This window comes from Pteropus vampyrus, unplaced genomic scaffold (assembly GCF_000151845.1).
Source record: "Pteropus vampyrus isolate Shadow unplaced genomic scaffold, Pvam_2.0 Scaffold302, whole genome shotgun sequence".
Classification (NCBI taxonomy): domain Eukaryota; kingdom Metazoa; phylum Chordata; class Mammalia; order Chiroptera; family Pteropodidae; genus Pteropus; species Pteropus vampyrus.
In genome coordinates this window covers 2052425-2075931 of record NW_011889083.1, presented here as the reverse complement: position 1 = coordinate 2075931, position 23507 = coordinate 2052425, and the positions used below count along the sequence as shown (strand labels likewise).

Here is a 23507-nt window from a genome sequence, read left to right as displayed (position 1 = left end):
AGGAAATATTATTTTGGCTAATCAAAGTACTCCTCCAATCCTAACCAAAACCACTTTTGTATGCCTACTAGATAGAGACATGCTAAGACATCTAATACATTATCATAAACTACAGGAGAGCAGCATGATTAACTGAAAAATTCCCTTAGCATGTAAGGGAATTTAAACACTTGTACTATAATATATAAAAATAAAAAGTAGTTGGCTGGTTTTAACTGTAATCTGGACAAAGAAAGGTCTTTTTACCAACCCAACTGTTCAGTACTACTCTTCCATAATAACTTTTAAAGGAATTAACCGATTTAAAGAGAGTTGATTTTGACCAAATCTGGAAATTAATGTGTAGCAAGATATGGTTTAAACTGGAATCACCTAACAAAAGTTTTTAACTGGGCATATCTTTGGCAATCTTTTGTTGATTTCGCACCCCCGTTTTATTATGTGAACAGAAAGTACAGGAATGTAGATTGTAGTGGTTGAGGCCTATGCTGCAATGAACCACCAGCAATAGGTAAGATACTCTATCAAATGATTCCTTACCTTCTAACAGAGAGGATATATACATACTAATACCTCTTTATTTACTATAGAAAAGACTAGCTAGTAAGTTGTATTAGGGATAAGTTTGACCATCACAAATTCTCTGGTAAAGTGTTTTCAATACTCAGAGAATGATCACATTCTAGCTGAGTCACATGAATAAAGAGGGTCATAAGAAGTTAGAGGTGGTTCTTCGACTGATCCATGGTTAGAACATATATTTCAGGATGATCACTTATGCTTTTAAATTCTAAATCTCTCTCTGGATATCCTCCAAATCACAAGGATGCAAAGGCCATATCACAGGAAATTCCCCAGGAAGGTTGTATTCCAAGCCACTCATTTGAGGTTGGCTTAGTTCTGGACCAGTTTAGGAAAGAAGAAAAAGGAAAAAGGAGCTTATAATTTATAAAGCAATTCCTTCTTGTCAACTGTAGTTTTGAAGTTCCAGGTAGCGTAAGACCTCAGCGGACTATCTGCTCTGCCACTACCCAGCAAGCTTCCCCAAATAATTTAAATATCTGTACTATAAGCCATCAATCTGGGCATCACAGCATTACCACAGATAGAACAGTAATAGTGTGCCAAAGCCAGGGAAAAAAGGGTAACTGAACATGGTATATAAATTGTGAAAATAAGGGGGATAGTATAATATGTATATTTTAAATAGCAAATTAAGATTAGATTTATCCGACATTATTACTTTTCTTAGTGATTTTTGTCCCTTTACCAGCATTACATATCTTCACATAAGATCTTTTAAATTTAACTCTTTTTAAATTTGAAATTTTGCTATTTTTGTGATACAATTCTTATATCTCCTTCAAGGCATAGTGAAAGACCCATTTCCATAAAGCCTAATCTCTATTTACAATATATTTATTTTCACATTCTTAAATTTACAGCATACTTACCACGGTATTGAACACTCTATTTTATGTTTTCTATCATCCCAGAAAGTCAAAAGACCCCAGACACCATTCTTTACTGTGATCCCCACACACAAAGCCCAGAAAAACACTGGGCAGAGGACAGACACTTTAATGTATATGGCCCCAAAACTTTAGGTAACATGCATGAATTACCTAGCTGGATGGGAGAACAAAGTTTGTGAAAATTATGATGACTAGTTTTCTAAAATATTTCAAGGGTCTATAAAGCATATGAAACATAAAACCTATGGTCTTCTTACAAATTACATATCTAGAGTCTCAAGAAAATATTTAAATTAATATAAATGTGCCTGTATATAGTTAATTTTTAAATCTTTTTGTATTTAAAATGTTTTTAAATGTTTTTTAAAAGGCATGTTGAATTATGTGAAGAAATTACACAAATTAAGGCTAATAAGTTCCATTGAAAGAGGAATACTTAAGATTATTGTTAATACTATATATCAAATTCTGGGCAACATTTAGAATACAGTCATCTTTAGCAGTTAAAATTCAGAAGTGAAAATATTTTGTACATTTTCAAAAATGATTAAACACAAAACAATGAAATACTTCTAAGTATACAAAAATACTTAATGTATACTAACAGCTTTTCCAAATATTTCCAAATGCCTAGTTTTTGTCAGAAGAAAAATAAGAACTAGGTAAAGACTGAGAAAAAACACAACTGTAAAACTGGATCCAGAATATTCAATTTTAAAACACTAATATAATCTCAAAATTGTGGAAATTCTTTCATTTGAGAAGTGAATATTCACACTGATAAATACTTTCAATAAAACAAAGTACCATCCTGACATTTTTCTTTCCATTCAGTGAAATATCAACACAGCAGAGATCAAAGACTTTGTACCCTCAGTGACAGATTCCAACACTTTGCCCCTAGACACTGCCAGGAATTCAAAAGATTGAGGTGATTGGGGGTAAGATGTGGTTATGGTTTTCCCTACCTTAGAGACTGAAAAGCAGCACTGTAGTCCCCCCAAAAAACAAGCAATGTCTCATGGGTGTGTCCCTAAACTGATATGTGACTCAGCCTCCTATCTGGTCTAGACAGATAAAATGCAAAGCAGATGCTCAGAGCAAGGTCCCTTGAAGTATTTGTGGGTTCTGGACAATCCCCGTTAAAATTTATAGAGTTGCTACCTTTGTTTAACAAATACCTTCTAAGAAATGAAAAATCATACAAAAGGATAATACCTAAACTAGCTCCAAAATACTTCATTTTTCCAACAACACAAAGTCTGTATTTATTTCTTTCAGACTATAACTCATTTTTGAGAAAAATATGGAGAACCTTGAGCTAACTACATCCATCATAAGCACCAATGCCACATCTCATTCAGAATCTACTGCAAAAAACACCTATAAAACCTATTTTAAAAACCTGGGACCTATTTTTAACACCTATCCAGTTCTGAGGTCAAAAATTTAGGAATTGTTCTTGATTCCTCCTTCCTTCAAGTCTCAGATCTAATCTATTAACAACTCTGTCAACTCTACATCCAAAACATCCTAAATCCAACCACTTCCCACAATTTCAAGGAAACCTCAGCCACTATTTTCTTTCAGTGCAAGCCACTATTATCTTTTTCTGGATATCACTGCAATAGTCTCTTAACTAGTTTCCTTGCACCCATCTCTAGCTTCTCTCCCCACTTATTTTTATTTAAAGCTTTTCTAAAGCATAAAATCAGACCGTATCACCTACTTGCTTAAAATGTGTCCAGTGATTTCCCATTCCAACTAAATAAAATTTAAACTTTACTTCAGTAAAGTTTGATAAGACTATACCCCAGAATATCTTACTGCCTATTTTTACACTGGGCAGCTTTTTGACCCTTAAACTTTCCAAGTCTGTTGCCAAGTTTTTGAGGTGCTAAGTTCCTTCTACTTAGAATATTCCTTGCCTAAGTTCTCATTAAGTTATCCCTTTCTCATCACTCAGGTCTTAGCACAATTTTACTTCCTCAAAGAGGTCTATCCTAACTGCCTTTGTTAAAATTACGCCAGCAGCCGCACCCACGCCTATAGTGACCCTATAGTATTTTATTTGCTTTGCAGCACTTAATATTTTAAATTGTCTACCTTTTCTCATCACCATGTAAATGAGACCGGGGACTTGGTCTGTCTTTCACAGCTGTAACTCTAATATCCTAAACACCTAGGTCAGTTTTGGCATAAAGTAAGCACTTAATATTTTTAACCAACTGACTTACACCATAACTAAACAACAATAAACAATCTTTTTCTCATGTCCTTTCCCCCTATTTTCACTCTCACTTTCCTCCTTTTGATATTTTCCAAGAAAAATAACATGTAAATTTCTATATCATAACATTGCTACAGAAAAACAAAAGCAATTTTTTTCCAGTTGATGTCATCTTACAATTATTGGTCTGTTCTTACTACATATGCAAATTCAGAAGTCCTATAAGTACTTGTATCTTAACACATCTAAAAGGAAATTTATTATCTTTTGGCAAAAACTTGCTTCCTGTTTCCTCAGGAATAATAAACAGCATCACTGTTTATAGCAGAAACTGTTAGCTGTCTTCTAAAATATGTTCTTCCTTTCTTCTATGGTAGCTGCCCATCTACACTACATTTCCCACCCTCACTGCAGTTAGGTGTCGTCACATGACCAAATTATCACAATAGAACATGAGCATATGTGATAGGCACCATTTCTAGGTCTGGCTAATAACACTCCCCTCTCTTCTATCTTCTAGCTGAAAGAGATGGCAACAGCCTTGGAAGGCATGTGAAGAAGATGGCAGATCTTCCAACCTGGATCCCTGAACGACTATATGAAGTAGAGTCACCACTTGACCTAATGACATGGTTAAATATTCTTCTTAATTACACACCAAGGTAAGCAACAAACATTCCAAATTAGAAGTGAGAAATATATGTAAACTTATTTTTTAAGACACGAAAATTTGAGGTTCTCTTTGTTATAGCAGTTTAGCTTATCCTAACTAATAAATCATTTAACCAGTTGCTTAAGAAGAAATCTTACAGTAGGGGTAGAGCCTAACGACGCATATTCAACCATCAATTCCTAACAATTCTACATTTTATGATATAACTCATCTCCATCTTTCCAATATCTAAACCCATTCTCTAGTTCTAGCCACAACGATGCTACTTAGGTTCACTGCAACAGTTTTCTAACTGATTGCCCTTGCTTCCAGACTTACAAGGTCAATCCATTTTCTGAGTGCAGTGAAAGCATAGTATAAAATGTCAATGTGTTACACCTTTACTACATTGTTGCCTTCTAGAAAATATCCATACAAGGGCTATAAAATTCTTTATGACTATTTGGTTCTTGCTCCAACCACACTGAACCATTAGCTCTCTGAGAAGGCTGAGCAAATGCTCATTTTCTAGAGCAAGAAGTAAAGCCAGGAAGAGAGCAGAATTAGCCTGAAAACTTTTAGATTATAATGCTGTAATTATGTTTTAAATGTTTTTAACAATTAAAATCATTTTAATGAACCAGATTTTAATAAACTATTTAAAGTTGATACTGACAAGAGACAATGAAAATGACTGTTTTATTAAAGTCAAGAAAAAACGTTTGACGTTTATTCCAAAGTTCTACAAAACAGGTACCACACCTCTCTTCCTACTTTAGTGTTTAATGAGAAAGAGGCAAACATTCAGAAATCCTTTGCAGACAAAAGGATTTTAATCATCAACACAGATTCCAAGGTGTTAGCAGAGACTAAGGCCAGTTTCAAATTATCCAATTTATAATTATTTATAGTATTATTAAAAAAATATTCCACATTATGATTAGGATGCTGTGTTTACAAATATAAAGACAAAAGTAAAAGGCACTGAAACTATGTTTTCAACTAAGAACAGTTAAATCTGGCAAAACTAAAGTACTATTATAATATGAAAATATATCATCCAAAGTCCGACAAATAATGAAAATCCAGAATCCTCAAAAATGAACATTTCAAACTTGATCTACCTACTAGGTATGACTACCCATTGTCAACATTCTAAAAATGGTTTCTTTTAGATCACAAAAAGAAACACGAACCAATGTGACACATGTACAACACTTTATTTTTTCTCTCATGGATTTTTTAAAAAGTTACATTCTTAAAGGATGTCCACCCAGTCTTTTCACAAAAAGCAAATTCACTCTTATTGAAAACAGGACTGAAAAACATGTGGTCAGGTTCTTAAGTGTTACAAAATAAATTAATACACTTTATAAAAGAATACCTAAAAATAGAAAATAAACCATCCCAATTTATTCCCATAAAGTTAAATTCCAAGCAATAAATTCCATAACCTAGCAAAACACACACAAAAAAACCCTCTGCCATTAAATTAGAAAAACAAAACAGGAATACCAATAAGCTGTTATTCTTAGATGACTAGAAACTAAACCTTGTGAAGATCCTGGAATAACAGTCTCAACGGTAAATATTCTGAACTGCAATTTCTACTAAATAGCTTCATCTATAAATCTCATTAACAGTTTTTATAAAGAAAACAGAAACTATTTCTCAGGAATTGTTTGGGAAGTAATACCAAAAAAAAAAATTTTTTATTTTTTTAAACCATCTACTTTAACGTGGCTAACAAAACATTAAAATGTAAAGTTTTAGTAATAAAACTTTCATGTGAAACCTCGGGTCATTTTAAATATTTGATGCCATCAAAATATTTCTCATTTATAAGACTTCTCATTTAGATATTCAAGAAACTTTAAGGGAAATTCAGAAATGAAAACATCACACTTGCTAACCTGCTGAAGACTAAAGAGCATATGTCATTTGGCAAAATAAAATACAATATTTGAAGAGCAAGATTGCAAAGATAGTGAAATTCAGTAGACTATTTGCTACAAAAGAATTCTAAAAAACTGCCATGAGCCTACTGGTATCTCCAAAGCAGACTTTAGAGGCCCCTAGAGCTCTCCACCTGGAAGATACTTTTAGGTAATCAAGGTCAGATCCAGAGTACCAGGGAAGCATTCCAGTACAATGAAAATAAACAGTCTTCCTGTCAAAAGATCCAAATTTAATTCTTACTTAGTTCTGCCACTTACTCTGTGATCTTGGAAATATACTTTTCTAAACTTCAGTTTCTTCATCTTTAAAATGTGCAAAAGAATGATATGCACACTACAGTGTCATCCCCATCTCAGAGGGCTGCTTTCCCTTAAAATAATTCTATGAAAGAAAACTACATATAATAAAGTACCATGCACAAATGCTAGTTAAGTTTGTTCCTTTCTTTATAAACAAAAAATATTTACTGAAACTCTGAGCTAGGCACTACACTAACTAAGCATTAACAAATGGCTGGGCCAAAGAGGCATCCAACCATGGCTGAGGCTGTTTAGAGTCTTAAATTCTGGTGGCAATAGGATATATATTATAACATACTCTAAGTACTACATAAAATAATGAATAATGTACTCTTGACACATAAACGAAGATGAGCCCAATGCTGCCCGTGGGATTCAGGGCAGATTTCAAAGGAGGTAATACCTGAACTGCATGCTGAAGTAAAAAAAAAACAAAAACAAATCTGTCAGACTGAGGTAATGGGAAGTATAATTCCTTACAAAAGGCAACAACTTATGTACCTTCAGAAAGGTAGTCAAGAGCTCAGCTTGTTTAGGAAACTGCAAATAGTTCAAAATTGCTATTATTTAGGGGGTGAGGGATGGTAGTTAAGAATGGCAAGAGAAAACAATGCAAGAGAGAAAGACCAGAGGCAAGAAAACCAACCACTTTGTATGTGAGAGTGACTGGATACCTTGAACCAAAGTGGGGAATAAAAGAAAAGGAACGGACTTTTCTGGGGAATGTGAAAATAGGTTTTTAACAATATTTTTAATTTAAGGTACCTATATCATCTAGATGTCCAGTAAACACACAGGTTTAGAGATCAGAAAAAAGATCAAGACTTGAAATTCAGATTTGTGTCTTCAGCATTAAGGGAATTGATATGATTCCCCCACGTGAGGAGGGGTAACACTGTACACTAAAGAATTAAACTGCTTTTTCTATTTTATATGCTCAAAATGTAACCTACTCCATTACGGCCAAAGGAGGTACAATTTAATCTTGATCATACAGCTAAATCAGTGATCTTAAATAAGACTTCCATTCCTGAAGTTTGTTTAGTCATATTACTTATTGTTATTCATGTTATGGGTGATCTTTCTATTACCATGGTTCTAATATTGTCCAGGATTTCCCAGAACATCCTCTGTATTATCTAGAATCCCCAAAGCTCCCTGCACTGATCTATACAAGGAGGGTCCTTCAGATCAGAATAAACTTTTTCTGGATCGAAATTAATGAAACAGTTACTATGAATGTATTTAATGTTTTAGGGAAGGAGTCTGCACCCCTCGGGCAACAGACTAGAACCAGTCCGTGGCCTGTAAGGAACCGGGCCGCACAGCAGAAGGTGAGTGGCGGGCGAGCAAGCGAAGCTTAATCTGTATTTGCAGCTGCTCCCTTAGTGTTAGCATCACAACCTCAGCTCCACCTTAAATCATCAGGCATTAGATTCTCATAGGAGCACCGCTCCCTGGTGCCAAAAAGGTTAGGGACCGCTGTTTTAGGGCATATAAAATACAGAAGTTTAAAATACAGTCCCTGTCTTTAACTACAATTCTAGCTTGAGTAAAAACACAAGAATACAGTTAAGAAGGAGATAATTTTATCTTTAATATAATCTCACCTAGTCCTTGGGCGAGTAGCAAGAAGTAATACTTCTCTCCCTCCCCCATTAACACCTACACATGGCACTTTGGGGTTTAGTTTTGCTTTTGATGGCAATTTTATGAAAAGCCACTAGATGGCGATACTACCTTCAAAAAATGTTTTAAAGTCTTATTTTAAGCACAGTTAATTTTTAGAACCATGAAAGATGTTTTTCAATACTTTATAAATAAGAATTTTAGAGACTTTAAATCCTTTATCTTAAAGTTGAGAATAATGAGGTTTAGAGAGATTAAGTGACTTGCCCAATATTCCACAACTAGTTAACTGGCAGTTTCTCAATTTAGGCCTAAGGGTTTTCTGCTCTTTGCATTAAAAAAAGTAAATGTTCTAAGTTATAGTTTCTTCTCCAGAAAATGAAATTAATTTCGCTTATATGGAAAGCACATACTTTTTCATATAGGACAATCACATAAGAGAAAAAGATGCTCTATCATTTGGAAAAGCATGGGAGCAACAACTTGGTAAAATGAAAACTCCAAAAAGGGTATATCATTGTGACTAAAGTCTCAGGAAAAGTTGGACTTCATATAGCTACTGAAAAAAAAATTAACCAGGTAATGCAGAAATGGGGGAAAAACCTCTGTTCTCAAGTTCTATATTTCCCAGTGCCAAAAGGGACAAAGTATGGATACTGATGATTCAAAATACTGAATACCGATGATTCAAAATTCAAGTTTCAAGGAATCATTTTCCCTCCAATTTTAATCCGGTAGTTCTCCTTTCTTATCTTATAATACACATGACAGAGATCAATATTGGTTACATCCCTTCAATGTTCAATTCCTCCACACTAACTTGTAACTCCATCCATTTTTCTCAAATTCAAAAAGATATCCAAAATCAAATGAGTGAGAGATGTGGAAGATGCTATTAGAGTGGTAAGATGAAATCTGCTTTTTGAATCAAATAAACACTGCAGTAATTTATTGAACACTTCGGTTATTCTGTCCATAGCTAATTACCTAAAAATACTTTAAAGTGACTTACCATTTGGATGAGTGTATTATGGTAAAGCCCTACATTTCTTTCTGTTTATTATAACAAAGAACTGTAAGTGAAAATTCATTTGCTGTATGTTTATCTCAAGAAATACCTAGAAAATTTGGGACAATACAGCACCTCAGTTAAAGGCAGATTTCAGTATGTTAGAAATCACTGTTATTAAAATTTACTGGAACAATATATGTATTTCAAAGTTGTTCTATTAAAGTAAGCCTACTTCTCTAAATGATTTTAAAGAAACTCGAACTATTCAAATCTGAAAAAGAAAAGCTTTAAAAGAGTACATAAAATCCTGAAGGATAAGATATTTGCTTATAAAACAAGATGATGATACACCAAGTTTTTGTCTTACAAATATGATTAAGCAGAAAAATTCAGTATACATTACCTAAAAATGCAAAGTTATGGGATTTTAAATTTCATATTTCTCTCAGCTCAAAATTCCTATATCAATTCAATATGGCAAAAAGGACCATGGCTCAGTGAACATACTGCACCCCTAGCACTTCATTAAAAGCCAACATTCCATTTCAAAAGGTTTGATAGATAAAAGTTGGCTTTACAGTCAGTTTTTCTGGAACATGTTTATTCCAATGTGAACAAATATCTGTATAAAAGGAATCTGAAATGGGAAATGCTAATTTAGCTGTTCTCCATCTCCACTGAAACCTAACGTGAAAACAAGAAAAAGGGGATTTTATTCAAGCAAAGCAGACACATACTTAGTATTAAGAAAGGATGATCTAACTACAGTGAAATCTCAACCAGCTAAGCAGAAAGAATTCTTAATTAGGCAGAATTTCTCCCTCAAGAACAGGTACTGAAAGTTAGTCATTCAAAAAACATACTTCAAGTGAAGTTCTACATTAAGTACACATTTGGACCAATTCATTTTTCCTTCAATTTCTATCAGGAAGCACTATACACGATGGAAAGAATAAAAAGATGGGAGCTGGAAACCTTGAACTATACACTCTTGACTCTGACAACAAATATTTTTTTGATCTTTAAAGTCATTTAACCCTTTCTGGGTCTCTTTTTCTCAAATGCAAAAATGAGGGTTATAGCTTTTAAGCTCTAGAACAGTTTGAAACTTTATAAAAACCCCAACCATACAACATTTTCTTAAAACAAAATATTAATTAGAAGTGTAGCAGGTAAAACAAAAGCAAAAAAGCTCTGGCTGGTAGAAAGGACCTTAGCTGTGTCCATAATAACCTGTCCATACCACAGTTTCTGAGGGGTTTCATGGAACTCAAATGGATCCAAAACACACCATTTAAAAATCTCTAAATGAAAATAATTTTAAGAATGATATCACATGCACTGCAAGACTAAAAAATAAACAGTTTTTCACTCTAAAAAATTCAAAAAGAGGATTTTTTCCAACTAACCAGAAACTGGCCAAGATTCAGTGAAAGTAAACACCTATTTCTAAGAATTCCAATTAACTGATATTTCATTATATTAAATATGGTGACAGTAAAGGAATTACAGAGTTGCCATACATAAAAAATGTCAGAATTAAATATATAAATAATAATTTAAAAATTATTTTTAAAAATATAAATAAAAAAGAAATGCTGTCCGACAGGAAAGGAATAGGCTAAACTAGAACTTTATTTAAACTCAATTAATTCCAGTTTATTTACATAAAATCCACTATTTCACAAAAATATTTTATTTTGAAATTACATATTAGTTTTAATAAGACAAGTCATATTTCACTATCACCAGGCACAAAATAAGCCAAAGTCAGATACACGTGCCAACTTTAGCAAAAGAAGCTCCGCACATAAGTTATATACTGAATTTCCTTACAAGTTTAAAAAAAAGATTTTAGGGAGCTTAAAACAAACACAAAGACAGACAGACACACACACACAACTGTATATATAATTAATTTTTAAAAAAAGAAGTCCAAAATAATAATTAAAACAGTTTATAAGTTCAAACATGCAATATCAAAAAGCATGTACAAAGGTTTTACAATGTCTCGATCTGCATTAGAAATTCAAGGATAAATTTCTAAAAAAATTCCTAAATTCACTTGTTACATTTAAAATAGCACATTTGAAAGAAATTACATTTACCTCTAATGTTAAAAACAATTATTTTTAAATTGAGATAAAATTTTGAAATTAAATTAAAATTAAAAACTTGAAATTAAAATAGTACCCAATTATGGTACAAAACTTTATTATTACATGCATTTAATCATGAAAAGTAAATTTCTCTTTCCTTACGAAACATACTATCAATAAGGTGTTCTTCCTATAGTTTCTAAAGCTAGTCTCTAATGTCTACAATATTCATTTGAAAGTACTCTTACCTTTCTTCTGAGCTATATAATCGAGCAAGTCCAAAATCTGCAAGTTTTATCTGCCCTCTGGTGGAAGTAAAACAAAATGAACAAATAGTATTAGTCTACTTTGAATTGATCATACACATTCATATCTATTCCCAGAAATATACTTATATAAACTTTGACTTTGATCACACTGTAGTGCCCACGGTCCTATAAGTGAAGGCTAGTAGATAAACTCAGGATGAAATAAGGTAAAAAATTAGAACTTTTCTTTGGATAATTTCGGCTACTATAATACTAGTACTATTTTCATAATTATTACTATTATTATAGTAGTACTAGTGTAACAGTATTTCAGTACTATTTACTTTCTATTTGGAAAAGTACACTTCAATGAAAATAAAAAAATGAGAAAACTTCCACTATTTAGCAATAAGACAAACGCTCAAGTCAGTAATGCTCAAGAACTAAATCACATTGTTTTAAATTTATGTTTAATTTTCTAGTTCTTAGAGGGGCTAGGTACATAGAACACTTTATACTAACTAAAATCAGGACCAGGCATGCTTCACTTTAACAAATAATACCAATTACAATAGAATTATCAGAGTTAGGTTATGCTGTCAGTAAAATACTCAACATAAGCTTTATACATATGTATGTATGTATAAATGTGTATATATATATGTGTGTATGCACACTTCTAAAAGAGCACTTTAAAACCATGATGACTGTTTTTAAAAAAAACTGTAAATTAAAAAAATTTAAAATCTATACTGACACTATACTAAAATATTATCAGAAGATCCATTCATATTATCTGAAAGAATATCAAGAAAGTCAACTAAGTATTATTTTATGGACATTATCAACTATTATTGGAAATTAATTAAAGTACAGTTAACACAACTTCAGAAATACCCCAAGCTGTAATACTGTTGATTATGTTAAAATAGTTTGAGCAATGAAATACAGTTGACCACTGAACAACATGGGTTTGAACTGTGTGGATTCACCTACATGCAGATTTTTTTTCAATAAATACTGTAAATGTATCTTCTCTTTATGCTTTTCTTAACATTTTTTCTCTAGCTCACTTTATCGTAAGAATACAGTATATAATACATATAACATATAAAATGCTGTGTTCATCAACTATTTATGTTGTAAGGCTCCCATTTGACAGGAAGCTAATAGTAGTTAAGGTTTTGGAAAACCAAAAGTTATATGCAGATTTTCAACTATGCGAGTTGTGGGGTGAGGTGGCACCCCTAACCCCAGAGTCAGTCAAGGGTCAACTGTAAATCATAAATCCTTTTAATAAAATCAAAGTATACATTATGTAATACTCATATCAAACTCATATATATACATATATATCAAACTCATACCTATTATTTAGAAGAATATTTGAACATTTAATATCTCTATGCAAAAAGTTCTTCTTATGACAATAATCCAGACCTTCCATGAGCTGCCTCATAAATGACTTTATGTGATTTTCATTAAAATGAACCAAGCCTGATTCCAATAGTCCCATCAGATCATGGTCCATATATTCAAACACCAGATAAAATGCACCTAAGAACAAGAATAATTAAAACATTGAAGATTTTTATTCTTACAACTTTTCTATAGGTTCGAAATTTTTTTAATTAAAATCCTGGGGTGAAAATTAATCCTTGAAAAGAAGTGCTATGTTGCCACTTTAATAACATTCATCTTTCTGAATTTAATAGCAGGTAAATATATCCCGAGGACACATCTAACCCAATTTGCTTCTCATAAATGAAACTCTTATGATATAAAATCAACTTTGCTGATTTCTACATTGTATAGTTTCTGGGTATAAATTAAATTCTTAACTGTTTTGAATATCAAACAAACTGTCAGGAAGAGCTGAGTAAAATCAGTATAGTTCATCAAAGAAAATGTAAAGGTGGTAAAAGAATTGTTTTTAATAAAAAAAACAAATCTGAGCCCAGCTGAACTTTCAATGACTTCCTTTAAGCCTCCAACAAACACGTAATTTAATTCTATTTAATTCCAGAGCATTTGAAAGCATAGATATTACAACTCTGTTATAAAACCAGCTTAATCTTGCTACCAAAACCTAAAATAACATAGCATATACACAACCGTACATATGAAAGATTCAAAAATTCTAAATGAAATTTGTACAAATTGAATCCAAAGCTATATTTAAAAAATATCCCAATCAAGCAGAGTTTAATTTAGGAATTCAAGGATGGAAAAGCTAATATAATTCAATACATTTTTTAATATTGCGATATTAAAAAAATATCCCAATCAAGCAGAATTTAATTTAGGAATTCAAGGATGGAAAAGTTAATATAATTCAATACATAGTTTGTATTGTACTGGCATATTGATTGACTAAACTATCAATATGCCAAAAAGAACGGCATCTGGGGAAAGTTCATGATCACTTTCTAATTAAAACAGAGCAAAGATTTTGTAGTAAACTTCCAAAACAGAAAGAACCAGGCTCTGATGAATTAACTGCTGAATTCTACCAAAACTTTAAGAAATTACACCAATTCTCTACAATCTCTTCCAGAAAATACAAAGGGACAGACTACTTTCCAACTTATTCTATGAGGCCAGCATTACTCTAATACCAAAAATAGAGAAAGACATTACAAGGAAGGAAAACTAAAGACTAATGTCTCTCATGAACATATATGTAAAAATCCTCAACAAAATATGAGCTAATTGAATCTAACAATGTATAAAAAGAATTATATACCACAACCAAGTGGGATTTATTCCAGGTATGCAAGGAAAAAATGAATGTAAGCCATAACATCAATAGGATAACAAAGAAAAACCATATGATCACAGCAACAGATGCAGAAAAAGCATTTGGCAAAATCCAGCAACCATTCATGATTCAAAAAAAAAACACTCACAAACCAGGAATAGAGAACTTCCTCAAATTGATAAAGAATATCTATAAACCTGCAGCTAACTTAATATTTAACTGAGAGATCATCTACTAATATCAACAAGCCAAGGATATCCCCTCTAACCACTTCTATTCATCATCATACTGTAAGACCTAGCTAATGCAGTAAGAAAAGGAAATAAGTGGGATATAGATTAGAAAGAAAGGAATAAACTGTTTTTGTTCACAAATGACACAACTGTGTATGTAGAAAATCTCAAAGAGTCAACAAAAAAGTCCTGGAACTAATAAGCAATTGTAACAAGGTTGCAAGGTACGAAGTTAATATACAAAAGGTAACTGCTTTCTTGCATACCCTCAATGAACAACTGGAATTAGAAATTATACTACTTACATTAATAGTAAAAAAAAAAAAAAAACCCTTAGATATAAATCTAAGAAAATATGTACAAGAGCTATATGAGAACTACTACAAAATTCTAGTGAAAACCAAAGATCTAAATCAATGAAAATATTCCATGTACATGGATAGGAAGACTCAATATTGTCAAGATGTCAGTTCTTCCCAAAAAGATCAATAGATTTAACACAATCCCAATCAAAATCCCAGCAAGTTATTTTGTAGATACCGAAAAACTGAAAAAGTTCATATGGACATGCATATACACTAGCCAACACAATACTGAATACAGTATTAAAGGAGAATTAAGTTAGAGGACGGATACTATCTGACTTCAAGACTTACTATAAATCTACAATAATCAATACAACGTTGTATTAGCAGAAGAACAAACAAGTAGATCAATAGGAAAGAACAGAAAGCCCACAAATAGATCTTTAAAAAAAGTCTTTGACAACACAGCAAAGGCACTTGAACAGCAAATAGATAGTTTTCAACAAATGTTGCTGGAACAAGTAAACACAGACATGCCAAAAAAAAAAAATAAAATAAAGAATCTAGATACAGACCTTACACACTTCACAAAAATTAACTCAAAATGAATCATAGACCTAAGGGTAAAATGCAAAACTGTAAAACTCCTAAACATAGGAGAAAATCCAGGTGAACAAGGATTTGGTGATGACTTGGTAGATAAAACACCAAAAGCACAATCTGTAATGAAGAAATGGTCTTGTGAAAGAAGTTGGACTTCATTAAAATTGAAAACTTTGGCTCCAAGAAAGACACCATTAGGAGAATGAAAAGACCAAGCCACAGACTGGGTGAAGATCTTTTAAAATACATATCTCATAAAAGACTGGTATTCAACATATATAAAGAAGTCTTCAAAATCAACAAGTGAAAAAAAAGCCCAATTAAAAGTAAACAAAAGATATGAAGTGACACCTCCCCAAAGAAAATACACAGATGGCACATAAGCATATGTAAATATTCTCAACATATTTCATTACAAAATGACAAACTAAAACAACAACAAGATACCATATACGCCTAGTAGGATGGCAAAAATTCAAAATACTGACAACACAAAATGCTGGTGAGGATTTGGACCATCATTCAATGCTTGTGAGAATGTAAAATGATACAGCCATTTCTGAAGACAGTGTGGAAGTTTCTTACAAAAGCAAACATACTCTTACCACCTGATACATCAGTCACACTCCTTAGTATTTACCCAAAAGAGTTGAAAACTTATATCCACACAGAAATCTGCACATGAATGTTTATAGCAGCTTTATTAATAGTCATCAAAACTTACAAGTAACCAATATGTCTTTCAGTAGGTGAATGTATAAAGAAACTGGTACATCCAGACAATGGAATATAATCAGCACTACAAAGAAATGAGGTATGAAGCCAAGAAAATGTACAGAGCAAACTTAAATGCATATTACTAAGTGAAAGAAACCAATCTGAAAAGGCTACTTACTATATGCTTCCAATTATATGACACTCTGGAAAAGGTAAAACTGTAGAGATAAGTAAGAGTCAATGGCTGCCAGGGTTTCAAGGGATGGGAATGAATAGGTGGAACAAAGAGGATTTTGAAGACAATGAAAGTATTATGTGTGTTTGTCTGTGTGTATGTATGTGTATATGTGTGCGTGTGTGTGTGTGTGTGTGTGTGTGTGTGTGTGTGTGTGTCTGTCTGTCTGTCTGTCCATCAGATTCTCTATAGGACTTTCTGTGCCTCTGTCTCTATTTCTCTGTGTCCCGGTCTGTGAGTCTCTCTTAGACTCCACTGAACTGTGTGTCTCTGATGGACTCTGTGTATCACTGCTTGACTAACTGCCTGCCTGACTCTCTCTCACTAACTCTGTCTCTTTGTCTCTCACTCTCTCTCAGTGATATACTTCTATTATTTCTATTTCCATTTTTCAGCATAGAAAGTCTAAGATACATAAGAGGCTGTTAACGCTGGGTTGAGCAGAAAGTAGCAAGAGAAAACTGGAAATTACTTTTTCCTTTTATATATATTGCCATTATTTCAATGATTATGGTAAACTCATTTTACTTTTATACTTAGAGGAACTTTATTTTCAAAGAAGTCCTTAAAATACAGGAGATTTTAAATTCAGTAAAAGCTGATCACAGTAAGTTCTATACTCATAGGCAAAGCAATAAAATGCAATGAGAAGAACACCCCAGGGGGGAATAAATTACTGTTACTCGCATTTCTGATCCTCTTCATTAAGGAGACACTACAGTTATTACTGTTCACTGTAATGAAGTTGAATCCTTCAATATCTGCCCCATCAAAAGATGTGAACAACCCTTGACAAGAAGTAGAATCAAATATCTGAGGTCAGGGAATCACAACTGGACCTGACTTCTAAGTGGTGGAAACTCTCCCATCAACCCTGGAAGAACCCTGTGCTAATAGGACATTCTAAGACCACAGGCTATTTAAGATGGACCTCCCTACTCTTTTATCCAAGTTTTAATCAAACTTGGACTTTCTACAACCCAATGAACACTGGCTTGAACAAAAAAAGGTAACTAAATGTTCTCCATTGTTTGGGGTATACAATGAAACAGAGCTTTCAAAAATCCTATGTCAAGAGTCTAGGTTTCCCCTCTCCATTTCTCAGAGCTGGCTCTATCCTCAGAACCCATACTGCCTCAAGGTGGTTGCTGCAGCAATAGCCCTTTTATGCTCTCAGGATCACATCTCACAGTTAAGAAGATATCATTCTATACATGAAATCAGGGAAAGTCTCAAACCTGTGGTCAGGAAAACTATAAGGCTCTAACTGGACAGATTTGAGTGACTTGCCCCTAGACAACTGGAAATAGAGTCAGCTCCACAGCTACACAGACTTAGAAAAGATAAAAGGTAGATCTTCAACAAAAAGCCCAAGGCTGTCACAGAAAGTAAGGTAAATAGTAAATAGGGTAAAATATTGGTAGGAGACACCAAAACATGTCAAACAAAATATCTACGTCCAAGAAGGGCGTATTCTATGACGACACTGTCCATTCAAAAACCATTAGTCACAATTACCTATGGAGTACCTAGACCCACTGAGATGAGATGTGCTGTGAATTTTAAAAACAGTACAAAAAAATGTAAAATGCCTCCTAAAAATTTCAATATTCATTACATGTTGAAACAATATTTTTGGATATTTGGGTAAATTATTAAAAAATGGCAGGAAGAAAATATATTATTATATTATTAAAAACATATATATGGCAAGGAGCGGAATGTACTGAGAAAATAAATTCACTGGCATACCAATTGAAATGAGATGAAACTCAACTGTCCACTTATTACGAATTCCAAAATATTATTTTACACATGACCAAAACTTCTTGAAAAGTAAGGTGAAATCACAGCTATCAAAATTTACAAAAATGTGCTTTAAAATTCTTATAGTAAGATTATTCCTAATGAGAAAACCACTGCAAGTAAAAAACCAATCTACTTTCAATTATTTATTCTGTAAATTATCTGTATTAATTTACAGATAATTTAAATTAATTAAATTAATTTAATTTAATGTTCAAAGACTATAAATCAGTAATGGCTGGAAGCAGACACAAAGAATAAGAATGATGAATGTGGACCAAAAAACTACAAGTTTTCATTTGCAAATCCTAATTTATTTTTAGAATATATATTTTATATAAACTCTATACTGTATCAATTATTTTAGAATTTTACTTTTCTGAGATTATTCAACAAAATAGTTAATAAAAGTTTATTTTTTATAAGTACAAAGATGAATAAGAGTTGCTGATATCTATAGCCTAATAAAGTAACACCACAGACAGATAACTAAATAATTATATTATAATGCTTTAACTGATAGGCTTAAAAATGCAGTGGTATCCTGAAAGATAAAACTTAACTGGGGAATCAGGAAGAGATACTTAAGCTGAGATTTAAAGCAGGGCTAGGAGCAAGCAGACTGATGGGAGCATGGGGGCATGCTCAGTTTGAGATACCTTTGTGAAAGGTGAACATGGAAAGATCTATTGAATAGCATAGCTATCTGGAACTCAGGTCTAGAAATATTTTCATGAGATAAAGGCACAGAGTTAATGATGCTAATAACCTCAGAGCTATGAGATTATCTGGAGAGAGAAGGCCACAAGAAAATAAGCCTGAGGAACGCCAACATTTAAGGAAAAGACAAAGAAAGGGCCAATGACTAAGGGTATGAAGCAACAGTCAGATATAGAAAATAAATCTCAGAGCTTTTTCAGAAAAGCCAAGAAGACATTCAAGAAGCAAATCAACATAATAAATGTTGTTCAAGTAAAGAAAAAACTGAGAAATTACTACTGATTTGACAAGAGATCATTAGTGACCTTTATAAAGTGGTAAGAAAATTCAGACCAATTAATGAATAAAAAAGTGAGAAAGTATAGACAGCAGGTAGTGATTACTCTTTCAAAAAGTCTGGCAACAAGGAAAGGAATCAAAAAGAGTAATACAGCCATTGGCCGACTCAAATCAGAGAAAAGTTTTTTAAAGTAGGAGAGATCTGAGTAGGTTTAGTGCTGAAAGTAAGAAGCCAGTAGAGAATAATGAGTTTGAAAATATAGAAGAGATAACACACAACAAAGTTCCTAGGAACTTCAAAGAATCAGCTTTAAGCAGGAAGAAGAAATTCTACTTCCTCTGAGATAAAAGAGTGAAATGGGTACAAAGTGAGGGAAGTGAATGCAAAGTTAGAAGTTGAGAGAGTGATTTCTCACTGGTAAGTGTGAATTTCTTAGTAGAGAATGAAGCAATGTCTTCTCTTAAGGGAACAGGAATCTTTGCTTTGTAGAATGGAAGAAGCTGAGGACTTTCTGGCAGCCCTGAAGTTCTAGCTCTATACACCAAAAATACGAAAAGGAAATAACCCACATGGTTGTATGATTTTTTTCCAGCAGGTTTAATATTAAAAAAAAAAGTGACCAATCCAAGATTGAAGGTTAAGGCAGATGTGACAGAAGGACAAATATCAAGTGGTATAAATTTCTTGGCGCGCGTCTTAGAAAAATCACATGACCTCGAATATCTTTACTTTATGAAAATGTATAATCAAAAGTAAGATATAAGCTGTATTAGAACTCTGCCTTCTCAAATTCGACATCAGAAATAATCAACAAAGAGAAGTTAATAGACATTATTTAACACTAACTGTAAAACTAAGGGCTACAAAAATTGCATTGTTCTTTACTTGAGAAAAAATCAAAGACTAAATATTTGTAATGTATAAATTTTGAAGACATTTATATAAAATTCAGAAACATTTCTGCTTGAAATCTGCAAAGAAAAGAAAAGAAAAGAAAAACATTTCTTCCTGTAGCCACCTTTGCCCTTTAATATGTAATTGCTAGAAAACATTTTTAGCTTTAAGAGGAAGAAATGAATTAATTTAGCATTAAGAGTCCCATATATTATCACAGGGTGAATGGGGACATTCTCTCACTCTCCTTTGACCCTGTGTTCTGTTCAAGTTGGAATAGAGAGAAAGGAACTTCTTTTGAAACTTCTTTTTCTATTCCCTTAACCCCAACTCAGCCCCAAACTTCAGCTCTTATGATAAAATATCCAAGACAGCCAGAGTCAAACTCACTAGAATGTAAGCACCATAGGAGAGGGGCCTTGTTGATCTAATTCACTGCCTATTCCCAGCACTTACAACAATGTATGGCATATAACAGATGCTCAACAAATATTAAGTAATTTCTTCTAAAAGTATCCAGGGATTTTATTAGAGCATTTTTATTTACCCAAAAGTCACATTTGTAATTTTGCATTGCCCACAGATCAAGAGACAGAAAAAAATGTCTGTGAGGTAGGGGTTGGGGTATGAGCATTGGCAGAGAAGGAAGGAACCTATACTCCTCTTTCTCATTGGTATTAGTGGTAGAAAGCCAAAAAAGAATACATGCACATTACTTGTCACAAGTAGATGTGGCTGAGAGTGGTAGTAACAATAAAAAGAAACAGATCAATTCCTGAAATGGCAGAACAGAAAGGTCTGATGATTATGCCACCCTAAAAGTAAATATCTCAAATCCAGATATTGTTACATCAAAAAGAGGTCCAAAGAAAACCCTAGTCCTCTAAGCTTCAAACTCTGAAAACTTAAGAGCTCCTGGTTCTTCACCTCAGGGTTTCCATTCCTAACTTATTCACACCTCCAGTGATAGTGAGCTGGGTAAGTAAATGTGCTCCTACTACATGAAAGGTGATAAGAATAGAAAGAGTAGAAATCCATTAATGTTACCACAACTGAGAGGAGAGAATAGGCGTGTACCTGGCCTCAAAATTTGAATTCCCAATGCTTTTTCCCACAAATATACTGTGATACGTCAAAAAGTTAGATTTTCCACATCCTATTAAAATCGAACTCAAATGCCTGAAAAAAGAATATTTCTAGTCACTATTTTTTCATTTATCAGGTATTGTGTGTATCAAAAAGTAGTTCTGACTTTTCCCATAGCTCATTTCCTTCTGTGCTCCTCATAGGTTTATTTTTTTTTTAAGGAGGATTAATATATGTAAAGAGCTTAGGACATCAGCTGGCCCATAGCATTTTTTTTTAATTACAAAAAATACTAAATAATTTTTCAGATTTGTTAAAAGTTTTTCTAATTTTCAAAAAAGTATATTTGGCTCTACTTTTTTAGTGGTATTTTCATAATTTTTTTGGTCTACCTCAAAGAAAATTGTATAGAGTTAAAATAGTCAAAATTATTATTTTTAAAGACTAGAACATGAACTGATCCTTGAGGATTTCAGATTAATTTATAACTTTAGAATTTATAACTTCAATATGTTTAAAGCAATCTTATCTTTAAAAGTTTCCTTGCTTTTTAAAAACTTTAAACTTGTTTTACCCATAGTTATATTGTCACCACCTTAAAAGCACATGTTATGTTTAAACAACTTTTATTTACCTTAATCATGAGTACTCTATTAAACAGCTATCATTTAATGCAACTTCTGCTGTTAAGAGTTGGATATACAATGAAACATATGTGACTGACTGTGCAATCTCAATTATATTCTGGGACAAATGTAATCACTTAACAAATTCTGCCTCTAGTCTGCCTCTGGAATCAAGACTGCAACACAAACTCCTGCCCGAATTTCCAGCTTGCCAGTCAGCCTTACAAATTTCAGACTTTCCAGCCTCCATAATCACATGACCCAAATATGTTAAAATAAACCTATGTATACGTCTTACTGGTTTTACTTCTTGAAGTAATAAACTCAATAGTCTTTCTTAAGATTACTACATTTTAACAGAACAAGAAATTTTTAAAGCTTTAATATGCTGACAATAACAAACTGCACATATTTAAAAGGTACAATTTAGGTAGTTTTCACAAAGTATACACCTGTGAGACTGTGGCTACAATTAAGATAATGATATCTATCACCCTCAAAGATTTCCTTGTGCTCCTAGAATGTATTTTTAATACAAAAATTAGATTAAACTTTATTTTTCTTTTGTAACCTCCTTCCAGTTCATAATATATAGGGTGAACAATTTTCCTTATCATTGAACTTTTACATAATTTTAATGGCTATACAGTATTCTACAGTAATAATATGCCATGTTTCTGTTCTATAATTCTCTATTTTTAGATATTTATTTCTAAGAACATCCTATTATAAGCGAACTACGAAGAACACTCTCATAGCTATATCTGCGTAAAGTTAAGACTGCTTCCTTATATGTTTCTAAAAGGAAAATTGCTGAATTAAAGCATATTATACTTTTAAGAAATAACTACTGTATCAACATCAAATATGTATATATCATTTAGTATGAGCTAGGTACCAGACTATGCCGTGAAATACTCTCTGAAAGTTATACCAGTTTCACTCTCAAGCATTACATGAATAACACCTGTCTATGATCCCATACACCAACCAAGTTTTTAAAAAATTCTTGCTCTTCCTCAAATGATCCTCAATATCATTTCAGTCAAATCTCTAGTGATAAGTTTTGCACCTCATATCCATCTAAATCCGTGAAAATAAGCAAGATATTTTTTAAGTGGGGGTGGGGATGAGAACTTTATGAACCAGAAATTAAAATGTAATATAAGGCTGCAGTAATTAAAACAGTGTGGTATAGTAGAACAGACAAAAAGATCAATAAATCAGGAGCGCCCAGAACATGTGGGAACTTTATATAGGATAAAAATGGCAGAACAGAATAACATGATAAAAAAAAAAAAAAAAAAGAGTTAAGTATCTAAATATATTTAAAAATTAAAACAAAAGTTGGAAAAAAATAGAAAAACACTTATAATTTTTCAGACGGCTGAGCCTTCCTAAGACAAACTACTTCCTCAATAAAAAAATAAATTTAAAAAACGCACAAAAAACTAACAGATATGACCACATACAAGATTTAGAACAAAGAACATAGAAAAGCTTCAGGGCAAGCAACAGAAATAAGAAAAATTATCTATGATTTGAGAAACACATGAAGCATTAATATCTATATTTTAATAAATCTCTTAAGAAAATATCTAAATAAGAGGCAATTCCCAGAACAGCAAAAACATGAAA

General features: G+C 32.6%; 1 protein-coding gene across 2 annotated transcripts in view; it reads right to left on the bottom strand.

The window, feature by feature from the left end:
• Positions 1 to 23507, bottom strand: part of CDK13 (cyclin dependent kinase 13) — a 90733-nt gene that overhangs the window by 19410 nt on the left and 47816 nt on the right. For both annotated transcript variants that reach the window (XM_011376701.2, XM_011376700.2), the window contains exons 6-7: positions 12971 to 13160; positions 11604 to 11660 (exon numbers count right to left, since the gene is read on the bottom strand). In XM_011376701.2, the coding sequence (XP_011375003.1) occupies positions 11604 to 11660; positions 12971 to 13160 (247 nt within the window). The remainder of the gene's footprint in view (positions 1 to 11603; positions 11661 to 12970; positions 13161 to 23507) is intronic.